The 13,632-nt window shown below is 32.7% G+C and overlaps 1 protein-coding gene across 1 annotated transcript in view; it reads right to left on the bottom strand.

Moving 5' to 3' along the window:
- Positions 1-8,382, bottom strand: part of Poxn (Pox neuro) — a 44,410-nt gene extending 36,028 nt beyond the window's left edge. Inside the window, exon 1 of the mRNA XM_068767903.1 lies at positions 8,370-8,382. Coding sequence (XP_068624004.1) covers positions 8,370-8,382 — 13 coding nt within the window. The remainder of the gene's footprint in view (positions 1-8,369) is intronic.
- Between the last annotated feature and the right edge of the window lie 5,250 nt (positions 8,383-13,632).

A 13,632-nucleotide genomic window follows, 5' to 3' on the forward strand; every position in this document is an offset into this window, starting at 1 on the left:
GTACCTTGTAACAAAAAGGACAAACGAATTATATGCTAAAGAAAACTGTTCTCTTGTTAAATGTAAAAAGTTTTCATGCACATGGGGGTATTCTAGTATTCATAGTAAACCGTAATAGCCTTGTCTATTTAAAAGAAAATTTGGTTATAAGATATATTATATAAAGTAGTAAGAGCCAAGTGTCGAAATAAGCTAATAATATAACAAATATTGGTTTGTCCACTTTCATCTCATACAGAAACACTGACATACGAAAGTTGTTTTTTTACTGTTTTACATTATTTAAACCGCTTTTAGCTGGTCCTATTAGAAATCCACGGGGGAGTCCTTTGTCCAGCAGTGGGCGTCATTCTGCTAAAATAAAAATGATTATAAAGTGAGTCCGTAGCCATAACCATAACCAATACCGGAACCGAAAGATTGTGCTAAGTCTGATTGTGTTACATTAGTCTAAATAAAAAGTATAACTGTATATCATAGTGTTACATACACATTTATAATAAGAAACTTTGAAATTTTAATAATTATCGATAATACAAATAATTAACTGATTTTTAGATACAACTCCTCTCTTTAAAGCAACTTGGGACGTATTAAATTACAAGCAATAATAATGATTATTTATTGTATTAAGAAAAATTAAATGCATTTAGTCTTATATAGTCAACATAAAACTGTTCAAAATATTTTATTTGATATACAAATCCGTGACATAAGTTTCTGTCATGCTTTGTCAACATTACTCTCGATGGAACGCGCAACAATCTGGCAATGCAATACATTTTGATCTTGCACTCGAAAACAGATAAAATATTATCACTCGATTTAATTTTTACAACGTACACAACCTCCTTTTATGTATTTCTCACAAAGCTTCGTGTTGCTTTTTAAGAACTCATCAATTTCAATGCGATACAGGTTCGGACTAATGTACATTAATATTATTCAGTGAATGAAGTAATTAACAGGCAACATTGAAAACTCGCAAAGGGCGCCAAGCCTAACCTCTTTTAAGATCTTAAAGCTCGAGGGCTCTTAGGCGAAGCTTTGGCACAGGTCACTATTTCACCGGAAGCTATAATCACCACCGTCCACCATTTTATGGTTTCTTGTTATTAATCAATGCTATTTACTTATTTGCATTTACAGGTCTACTTAATATAGCAGGTCGATATATGGGTTTAGCCACTTTATAGTAACTAAATTCGATTCTCCTATAAAGGCTAGGCCCGTTCATTGTTTACTTTATCGGATTATGATGTGCACTAAGTTCCGTAAGTGACTTTGGTTGTTATAAGGACGGTTTACCAAGTCACAGGCTTAGGAATTTCTGAGAACTTTAATATTTATATAATTGTTAAATTAAAAAAAATGTATTCTAGAATAGTTACTCTAACTAATTGCAACAATTTTGTATTGTGTCTATCGTATTTGTATATATATTTTGAGTACGATAGACACATAAAAAAAGTTTTCATTTTAGTATTTAAAAGATTTCGTTTTGAAGCGTTTTGATTTGAGGATGTTCTAGACCGCCTAACCACGTTTCGACTTTTTGTTGGGTTAGTTTGCGGTACCAATTTGTTACGTCGAAAAATAATTTGTAAGCATTTTCAGGCTTTAATGGTATCTTTACAAATGAATGATTTTTTAATCTGTAATTTGTAGGTGAGACTCCCTACGACGGGAAGAACGTAATATTAATATAAAATTGAAGACACAACTGAAATATTAGAGCAGCGCTGGAATGATTATATTGTACGTGATAGAATATACATTGATGAATGTAGATAATTCTGAACCAAAAAACATATTTTTTTTAGTTAGGCCTGAGATTATTCACCCCATGTTTTCACCCCAAGCTTTATTCATCATGTAAATTTAAAGTAAAATTAAAATTGTTTTCCTATTTTGTACCATGTACAACTTTAGTTAACTATTAACACTTTTAACAATATTAAATTAAAGATTAAACAGAAAAAAAAATTTCCTTTAAGAAAGTATATGATGTATTTGTTAGCAATCGACGAGTTGCCAAGCATTGAATAAAATTTAAATACTTTAAAATTAATAATATTTATTCAGAAAAAGCGAGTAATACGGAGAAAAAAAAACACATTATAATCTAAATTATGCACTTGAAAACCGCTCCAAAATCATTTTACATAATCTGCCAATGCTTTGGGCGCAAAACTCAGTTCGACCCTGGCGCACAATTTTGTGGGACATGAAAAAGTTTTACGTAAGTTTCGTTACCGTATTCGGTTTTTATTGCTTAGTCTTAATTAAAATCTGAGCTGTCTTATAAAGTTTTAATTATCTCGAGTTATTACGACGCGGGCAATGAAAGAACAGTGGCGTCAGCTTAGGTACGGTAAGCCACGTTTAATTGGGGCATCTTTAATATATACGGCACACTGGCCTCTCAGAATTTTCTCCAAAAATATATATTTTCTCAGAGGTAAGAACTTAAATGCAACGTTTAGTTTAATTAACTCATCATTATCATCGTTTTAGTTCGTTGCTGGTCATAGGCCTCTTCCATAGATTAACAATAGGATCGGTTGAAAACGACCTACATCCAGTGTCATCTGAGGTCTATCTGTCTGCCTGTCACCTTAATAAAGTCGTGGGTAGACCTGCTATGCCGCGCTTGTCAATCTGTGGTTTCTACCTTATAGCCTAATGGCTGTTCTGTACGCAATGTGGACTGCACATAGCCACTTCAACTTGGCAATCCGCTGGGCCATGCTGATTACTTTCGTTGGTCTATTGATCTCCCCAACTGTTATTCGCTCTCATAAAGAAGTCATGAGCGTCTATAGCTAGTTCATTAACATGGCCTCTCTCTCTTTCTGGACTATGAAGCCCAGAAAAAGAGAGATTGACCAAGTTAAAATTCCGTAAGTCATCACTGGTTACAGACATTGGCCATAGACTTTTGTACTTTCATTCAGTATCATAATATTTAGTATATAATCGATTCAAACTTAACACAGTTATCAACTGATTTCTGTAAATATATTTGAAGATGTTTTATCTATCTATATTAGATTTGAAAATGTTCCATAGGTTTCTTTACTGTCTATAGAAGAACGTCTTATGAGTACAAATCTCAAATTAAGGAAGAAATTTTAGAACATATACTTGTATTTAAGCGTTGTTACATTATTCACCCAAGTGCGTAAGTAACGAATTTGTGTTAAAGGTTTTAATTCCAAACGAAATAATTAATTATTACGATACTAAAAATCGCGAAAAGTAAAGCTAAATTATATTCATTACTCATTAAGACAATAAATAAATTTGTCGAATGGCCAGATACGGTTTGAATATTAAGGATGCATAAATATTGCATCTCTCGTCGGTCGATATGTCTCCACAAAAGCCTCTCGAAATCCGGCTTCCTTTCCAATTCAATTAATTGACAATAAAATATAAAAGTTTACGACGTTAAATTGTAACACAGTTGTAAACATCGAAGTAGAAAATCGAATGTGATGTTTTAGATGCGATTGATACAGAACGTACTATTTTTGGTCGGTTGTAATAGTATGGATGAGACTCCATGTTGTCATTTTCATGTTATTTACACTTTGCAAACATTCATTATACACTCTTTCATAGTTGCCTAGAATTCTAAGAATTTTTTCAGGATAATCTTTAAGATTTAGACAAAACCTCCTGAACGATATTTTGCGTTCCTCAGCTAATGTACCTTTTCAAGTAATAATGTTAATAAATTACTTCAAACAGCAATCAGCCTATTCTTGTGATCTTTACTATGTTGTCAGTGAACCTAGTGGGAGCCCACTTGTCAGACCCGACGGGCGCGATTTGCCCTGCCCACTAACACTACAGACGAGCTATTCTTCGAGTTATGTCGTACGGTGACCGTGTTTCTTCTGCAGCGATCCTCATTTTTCATTCGATTTCAAAGCGAAGTTTATAGCATAGCCCTCTTCATTGCTCTGTGGGTGATCTTGAGCCTTTTTACAAGACAAATCGTAAACGACCACGTCTCAGATCAATATGTCATCACCGGCAACATACACTACTCAAAGATCAACGTTATCAGACCTTGCGCTATTTTGGATTATGTTTGGTTTTTTTCTTACTCTCTCTAATATTTTTCTTCTTTTCATTGTTTTATATTTTTTAGTTATTTCACCTACGTGCATTATTTATGTCGACGCCGATCAAATGGTTAAATGGTAGAAAATTGTTTCCTTTTAAGAAATTCTCCGTTATACTTTATACAAGAAGCGTATATTTGTATGAATATTATGCTGAGTATCATTAGAAACGGAGGAAATAGTTTTAATATGGTCATGTCTACGTTCTTCCAACGTGTGTTTAGTGGAATCGCGGCCTCCCAGAAAACCCGATAAGTTAATTTGGCGTCAAAAGCTCGCCCGTCGGCAACGCGTCATGACGCCGATAAAAACGTTTACGAAACCGGACGAACGCGTTCATTCCACTGAGTTAGATCCATACGATTGATAGCGTAGGTGTCGCTAGTGTACTTATGAATTTATACACACACACAACATCGTTAATAAATTTTTTGTCACAGTCCATACGCAGAGATCGCTATAAATCAGTTTTAAGTTTATGAAACGCCTAGTTACCAAAATTTATACGAATTTAAATCTCTATAAATATTAATGAATCGTGAAATTTAGCAACCAATAAGCTTAACTGGTGCAGAAAATAGTAAAAAAGCATTAAAAATAAATCGCTAATTAAAAATAACTGTCTCTAGTTGACAAAACATTAATCGTTAGTACAAACCAAAAAATGGCGAGATGTAAAAGACAAATAGGATGTAATAAAAAATATTGGTTACAAAATAGAAAAGCTGTTTTTGTAAATAGTCATTATTTAAAAATAAGAAATTAAATTAATTAGAATTTAATCATATATATATATATATAAACATATATATATATATATATATATATATATATATATATATATATATATATATATATATATATATATATGTTTATATATATGAAACGCCTAGTTACCAAAATTTATACGAATTTAAATCTCTATAAATATTACTGAATCGTGAAATTTAGCAACCAATAAGCTTAAGCGCTGGCCCTGTGCTACGACGTAGAATAATAAAATATGCGCGAAATTATATAGCAATTAATTATTTCGGTGTTATAATATTGCTAACATCACCTCTGAATTTGCAGCTTCGTCCGCCGCAATGTAAGTTGACGTACAAAGCTTCGGTACAACGTACGTAGAACTGTGATGTTCTCCGTCCTTTCCTCTCGATTGGTTTATAATATCACTTCTGGGTTCTAAATTTGTCGGAAAGCACCAATAGTCAACTAGAATGTTCATAAGCCATAAATACAACATTTAGCTAGTTTGTCGGCTTTCTACGATAGATACCTTCGTGTCCTATTGTAAATGCATAATAATATCAAAAGATCAATATATAACATATATAACAATAAATTCCTATTCACCACGGTCACGTCATAACTCCAAGATTAACTTAACCCATTTCATTAATCTTATTTCAAATGTTTTAATATACTTTTTTAAACGTTCTTAAGGAAAAAGATATATAATTTTCACAGTAACTTGCATTTGCACCATTGATTAAATTTTTTTTTATTATGGATCAAAATGATTATTCAGACCTAATAATTAATAATATTAAGATATTAAGAAGGAAGTTTATCGTCATCTTTTGTATTGTATTTAAAACTAAGACAAAGCCATTAGTGTGGTTAGTTAAATAAATGGTATTTTTTTAATTATCGTAAGCAATGTAATTAATAATATTAATTACTACTTTATTAAAAAATCGCAATTATTACTCTCTTTTCTTTTAGAAGAGACACACACTGAATTGTACACTAACCAAAATTCATTCAAATCATAATTTTTTTCCAGAAGTCGGATAGGAATTATTTTTAAAAATTTTCTTTTTTTTCAGACGATAGACACTCACTCCAAGGCCTTCCCAAAAGATCGCCAAGATGACCGGCCTTACTCTGCCTGAAACCAGCGATTTCCGGTGCTCTTAACTATGGCGGCGGTCCACCAAGTAAGAGACCTGCCCACGCCTCGTCTACCGGCTGTTGGTTGCTACGAGATCCTTTCGGCCCCAACAGCGATCGGTACATACAACATAATAACGGCCAATTATTTTTTATTCATAATTTAGATAAGTATATAAATATCATATAACAATCATTGAAAATACTAAGTAACTCAAAATATAATTAGTTGAATAAACATACCAGTCTAATTCTCTGAAAAGTTGTGGTGGAATGCGTCGTGTCGATATTATTCATCCTATCGATAAATAGATCGATAACGCAACCGACGAAACTCCGCTTCAGCGTCCCAGCACGCTCATTAAGATTATTAGGTAGCGAGATACAGACAAGAAAATTCAAGAGGCGTCTTAAAAAATCCGGAAACGACGTGTGTGATCCGTTGAAAAAGTATCTTGAACATTCGGTGCCGTATCAAAGAGATGGAATATATTTAATGCTCCGATACAATCACGTTTATGACTAGAGCATGAGATATTACGATAAAAATGATATTTTATTGGCAATAATTACATCATGCACGTTTTACGTGGGCAGGTATAGAGTCGAAAATCGCGACACGGGGTTCAAGTAAAAAACTGAGCGAGATTTTAAGTGATTCGATGTCATCGGACGCTGGTAGGAGACTAATGTACGTTTAAGCATGTATAATGAATTAGAGAACTCGTCGCTTATGCCCGGGTGGGCTGCTTTTCGATACGGATCCGATATTATCTCGATACGAGATTCGGCTCTCGATTGCCTTAATTACCGTTAATGGTTCGGAGGCAGTGGTCAGGGTTCTTTGAAACGCTTATGATTCAAACGCGCGAGGTAAATTCTTTAAAGACAAACCCTTATCAGCGCAGTGGCTTGTCGGCGCGGGCTTCGAATGTAAGCCGTTTAGTTTAATTAAGATTTGAGCGTATTCTATTTTTAAGCTTTTTCTTCGAGAAATAATTGTAGCACTTAGTTTCGACTGGCAAACGTGAGCATTTCCATCGGCGTTTATTGCTTTTAAATTGTTATAATTAAGTATGAAGATAATATAAATTATTGCTATTAATATATCTTTTTTTTCGTTCGCAGACGAATCACATGGCATAGGGCTGAGACTCAACAGATCGCAGCACAACGTTGTTCTACCGAACACAACACTTCGCCAGGAACAAGTAAGACGTAAGACTAATCCGAGCTCCGACATCGAACTGAGGTTAGTGTTGACCCCCAGTTGCCGTGGTAGCACGTGTCCAAGCCGATAGCACCGATCTTACCGGAATAGAAATGAGTCTCGATATCTCACCGCACAAGGGCGGCGCACCTGGTAAAGTCACACTGTTTGCAGTCTCCCAACTCTCGTGGCTCCACAGTGAGCAAGACTTGAGTGAGTGAGACCTTTCGATCTAAGAGGCATTCAGACATAATCCTGTAGATAAAAGGTTATCAAATCCTTCATGGGTCTGAGTGTACGCCCATACAAAAAATCTTAGACCTTTTCTTAGTTTAAATTCTTATATTAAAAGTATATTATTAAATAAACCTTATTATAGCATTCAACAGTTTTTAGTTGTTGAAACGTGTAGAGTTTGGTTTGTTGAACGAATTATATTGTTGATATTATAATGTATACATAAAAATTAATAAATTTTATTTTAAAATAGCAACTGTTTAGTTTCTGGCCGAGTCTTGTCAGCAGATCAGCACTCCGAGTCGGTAATTTACCAATTACTACTTAAAATATAAAAAATATCGACGATTCAAAAGTGCATGTGAATGCCTAATAAAGATATTTTGAATTTATATTATTTAAACTGAATTGGAATTCATATGTCGTATATATATTTAAATTTAATGTAAGAAAAAAAAACTAAAACCAGATGTAAAACTTCTGTGTTAAAGCTGGTTATGAAAAAGTTAATTATTTTTAATAAAGTTCAATAATTATAAACAAAAGTTTAATTCTTACATTTAAATGTTAGTATTAAACTTTTGTTTTGTTTGTTTGTTTGTAACACTAATATATTATATGATTTGAATTCTAGCTATTTTAGAAAAAGATTCTTACGATTAATGATAAGGTATAAACATTAATGATTTTCAACATTACTGGACAAACGAGACCCATTTTAGTTCTTAATATAATTATCTTCTTGTGTCGGAGCCTCGTATTATTTTAATAACATTAATATACACCTTTAAGCAAGATCACTACATTTTGTTACTTTACATTGTACAAATGAATCATAACATTAATACACATAAATATTGTGGTATCGAATTTACAATGTTTGAACATACCTGTATGTGGCATCACGATAGCTAATCTGAAAAAGACAAATGGACAATTAATAATTATTAATAAATTAATATTAAACAAAGCCTACCCCTTTATATATGTTCTATAAACCCAGTAGCGCGAATAAATTAAAAAAGAACCATACAATTTATTGTAACACTAAAAAGTTTCTTTTCTCTCATAAAAAAGGCAATCTGGTACCGCGATCGGCGCCCGGGACCGAAATTATTAAAACGCGTGACATCTTTATCGGCCATTTTGTTAGTTTCCCGCCAACCTTGCGACTGCCACGACACCTCTCGTGCGTAATGTAAAATATTTGTAGTGATGTTAATTGAATGAAAATAGTTTGTGAAGAATAAAAATTAAAAATCGTTTTATTATTGAAATCTTTATTAAAATATCTGATATCTGGACCATTGACGATATTTTCGTCTTTTCAGCCCATGGACGCACTCTGAAAGGTCATGAGCCTCTCCTAAAGATATCAATGGGGCGATATACCATAATCGTCACGCTTGGATGGTTGGTAATAGCTGAGTGGTATTATGGTACAGAGGACGCTGCAGTCCATCCTCTGAAAACTTGTTTGTGTGCAGTGGCAGTCCTATATAATTAATGCATACAAGATTGTATCCCGGGACTGACACTCGCCACCTATTAATTATTTATTGAGTTCCTCGCGAATAATTATTAAAAATCGATTGTCAAAAAAATCTATACTTTTTCTTATAATTTGCACATCATTATATAAAACTCTTAATTACTTTAAATAACTGCAATGCTAATTCACATATTAATGACCATTAACAATAAGAAGAAAAATATTTAAAAAAATGACCTATGCATAGACCCACTTCCACTATAAATTTCTTCTAGTAGAATATAACAAAACGGCCTAATATTTTATTAATATTTTCTTGTGAAATATATTTTTGTTATGCATTGTTATTTATGAATAAGTATTAGCATTTTATCTAAATTTAACGTGATTACATTTACTATCTTTCAAAAATATAATACCAACATAAATGTTTGTTGGTAGTATATATTTGAACACAAGAAACTGATTTTAGTCATGTGAAGGAATATTTTTATACTTCAGTTGATAACGATGTCTTATATTACGGACGGTAGTATATTCCGAACTAATAATTGCTAATAATAATGATAATAATAATTTCAGCCATAGGACGTCAACTGCAGAACATAGGAACCCCACAGATTTCCACTAGGACCGGTTTGAAATGGCCTGTAGAGTCTTCCAACGAGCTAAATTAAGATAATAATAATAAATAAGAAACAATAGTAATGGACGAATTTTATAGACATTTTATAATTATTTTAATTTATATTTTAAAGGTATTAAATTTGTCATCACTAAACCTATGACGAGATAAATGCAATCATATGGCGTTCACGCAGAGTAGGCCGCCGTATATTTCGAACTTGACCGGTTGAAAACGGCCTGTATTAGGTCTTCTGACAACTTTAAGAAAGGAACAATAAATAACAATTAAAGACAAAGATAGTTTTCTGACTAATTGTACATTCAAACGTTTTAAATTTCTCATCACTAAACCTAACTGTGACGTGAAAGCATGAAAGCAGCACGGTTATGATTAAACCGCCCATAACGCACCGATAACACCCTTAAATAATAATTTATTCAAATTAAAAATACTTATCAGAATGTGATGCGGTACTAAGTCAGGAATTAAGTGAGCCGGTGCGTGCCCGACGTGGAAATGAACGCTATCGCGGCTCTCGATCACCGTGAAAATCGAAAAAATTACGAATAAGGTAAAGCGTGAGCGTAACACGCGAATATCAGTTTTAAAAACGCGCGACCAAGTCCCGGAGTGCTTAGGGTTGGGCGGTAATATTCCAGTTAGCTTTAATTTTAACATATTCTAATTTAATTAATTAATTTTACATTTTTTTCACTAGCAACATGTAATTTTGAAAATGCACAGTAACGTGTTTTGATGGCTTCGCACAGATTTCAAATGAATAAATTTAAAAAAAAATTGTTTCTATAACATATTACATTCTGTATTTTTTTATAAGTTTTTAAGAACTTACGGCGAAGTATGTATTTATTTCAAAAAAACATAACTAATTTATTAATCTATTACCTGACCAAAATAATCTGTCCTATCACATTGCTCGTGTAACTGAGGGACTTTGGAGTCGAAAAGTTCTTGAGTGACGACCACGAGCCGACAGACCCGGTAAGGGTCGGCCCCCCACTAGGTGTACCGACGACATAGTTAAGGTCGCGCGAAGTCTCTGGACGCGTGAGGCGCAGGACCACTCTTCGTGGTGATCTTTCAGGCACAACTTAGCTTTGCAGTGGGCGTCTATAAGTTGAAGAAGACCTAATCAAAAAACTTTTTATATTCGCAGCATAAATTACGAAAATATGACTTAGCCACGATACTTCTATGCTTTAAAATATTAATTAAGATACTAAATAATTGCTATATTTAAAAAAATATTTTCATTTAAACCATGTGAAAAAATAAAAAGACAAAAAAATACTCATATTCTTATTTTTACTATTCGATATTTATTCCTAAATATCATTTAATACAGATAATAATAATAAAATATATTTTGTATAGGTTAATATTGTATACAATTTAAAGATAAAACATAATTTAATATATTTCTTAGTTTTAAAAATAACGTTAACAGATAATAAAGTTTTACTTATGAATAGGCAGTGAGAAAAAAATTACAGTCCAATTGGCGTCACGTAAAAGGGTAAGCGTATCGAAATTATTGCGGGGCCCTATTAGCATAATGTTAGATGACAAAACGCTGTATTACTGGGGGCGGGTATATTGCAACACGCCAACTCGCCCTGCCACACTCCTATAAAATAATAATTTTTACCTACATGACTTGTTACTTTTAATTTTGACTGCATATTTTTTTTCTAAGTCTAAGTGATATTATAAGAGGTTTAATTTTTGCGAAACATAACTGTAATACTAATATGGAATAAAAATAGGCCTGAACAATGATTTAGAAAATTCGAAAAACAAATGCTTACTCTGCTATTTTTTTTTAACATGATTCGCAACATTGGGGCGTTGATATAATAACTGAGTAAAAAAAATATATTTTAAAATTTGCGTTTGTTGTGCGTATATATAAGAAATAATTGTGCGTTTATATAATAATTTAAGTAACAAAAATAATAATAAAGTTTAAATAATTATTAACAATAAATTCAAATACATGTTTGGTACTGGCTGAATGTAATTTTTTAAACTAAGACATATATGACAGTTTAAAAAAATAAATTCGAAATTCAAACATGTACTAAATAAATTCACGGTTATTGATAAAATCTTTTAGGCAATAAAGGCAGTTTTAAGTTTTAGCGTCGGAAAGTAGCCCCTTAACGCGTTGTGTTTTGCGTGGAAACTCTTCGTGATTGTTATAATTTGCGTAACTCACACTCAACATTTTACGGCGGCTTTTTAAAGGCGTTTAGGACATTCAATATAACGATTATTATTAGTTTACCGCTTACTACTGAGTCAAGGTTCGGGTTCCATGTCAGGGTCGCAGTGGCGTGTAATTTGAACAATACGGTTAAATTTAATGCGTTCGGGTTAATGTTTCGGTTCCGTTGCTTTGGTTTTTCCGTTTATCGTTATGTAAAGTGACTTTTTGTTTGTACTGTAATAAGGAGATATGAAAACGGTAACGGAGGTAAGTAACTAAGGTAAAGGTAGTTACATATTTTTTATTTATTCACTATTTTTAAAAACACAATAGACAGAACTGAACAAGGCGGCAATTTTAATGTATTATTGACAGTTATGGGTTTTATTCTATGTTATGTTTTTAATCATGTTTATTTTTAACACAGTGGCTTTTTTGATATTTTTTTTAACAAAAGTAGATGAATGTAAATGGTGCGGTATTAAATAAAAGAGACGTATGTGTATGGTACGTATATACAAATCTACAATATAACATATGAAGTATATATACTTGAACTAATATATATTTAAGATAATATAAATAAGATCATTAAATAAATTAAATAACTGTAATGAATTGTATATTTGTGAAGAATTTTTTTAAAATAAGTCTACAGGTCTAATATATTTCATAACAAAATTTCTTAAATCCCACAAATATAAAAGGTTATACACCAGTTTAAAAACAATTTAAACTTCTGTCACTCCGAACAAAACAACCGCAAATATTTGAGATTCGTTTGAGGCACGCGTGAAATTTATCATGCGACTGAGCACGCAACCAAAACGTGTTCAAGGGTTCCTAACTGCTGGATCAAAACAAAATTAGTGTCTCGCAGAGCGAACACCTCCGTGTCTCTTTGCGGCTAACGGCATTCGATTTCTAAAAAGCATTTTAATGTATGTGACTAAAACTAATGGGCGCATCGACTAATATTATTACTAACATAATTTAAGAGACCAATAACAATTGTGCGACTATGATGTTTTCAACATGTCAGCTACGTTATTAAGACACACCTTTTTAAATCTTTTTTAAATCAAAAGCAATAAAAGAGTTGATTTTTTTTTTACAAAATTATGATAATTGTTTTTTTAGGATTGGATTTACACTGGGCATTTTTATATTGCGGGCTTGAAGAAGCAGAGCGCAGTAGGCGCTTAGTCTAAAACTTGATCGTAACGTAACTTATCATTACCGTTATTGATTTATGGCATACCGGAAATGTAATATTATTAGAAAATGTAAATCCCCTATGTAAGTCTTCTCTCACAGCTAGCGATTTTCGTAGGTGTAGTAATATTAGCTTCAGAAGATCTCCCGATAATCTGATAATGTCAACTCAGTCTCTTCTTGGGGCCTAGTCACTCCATGGAGCATTCGCTTAAACAAACTGAGAGTTTGTAGGCCACCCTATTCAGTGAAATAAAAGGGATAGACCTCCCTCTACTCCACCACAATAATCGCCATAACGGTCACCACTCGAAAACCTTTTGGCCCCAACGACCGCTGGTTGCACTGCCACTTCTAATGCGCAATTCCATTAAAATAGGTTATACCTCAATATATTTGCATTGGATGTATAGAAGAAGCATTATTTCTGATTTGATAGATTTATACAGCTCAAAACTGCCTAATAATATACTCATTTTACATTAGTTTTTAATGCCTTGAATAACCCACACTTGCTACAGTTTAAAGCAACAAAGTAAATTAAGTGTTATTTATTTCTTAGAATAATGATCATTTTCCGATGTCACA

The sequence above is a fragment of the Battus philenor genome, unplaced genomic scaffold (assembly GCF_028537555.1).
Source record: "Battus philenor isolate CCGP_79_NKW_IND1 unplaced genomic scaffold, ilBatPhil1.0.hap1 SCAF_24, whole genome shotgun sequence".
Taxonomy (NCBI): Eukaryota; Metazoa; Arthropoda; class Insecta; order Lepidoptera; family Papilionidae; genus Battus; species Battus philenor.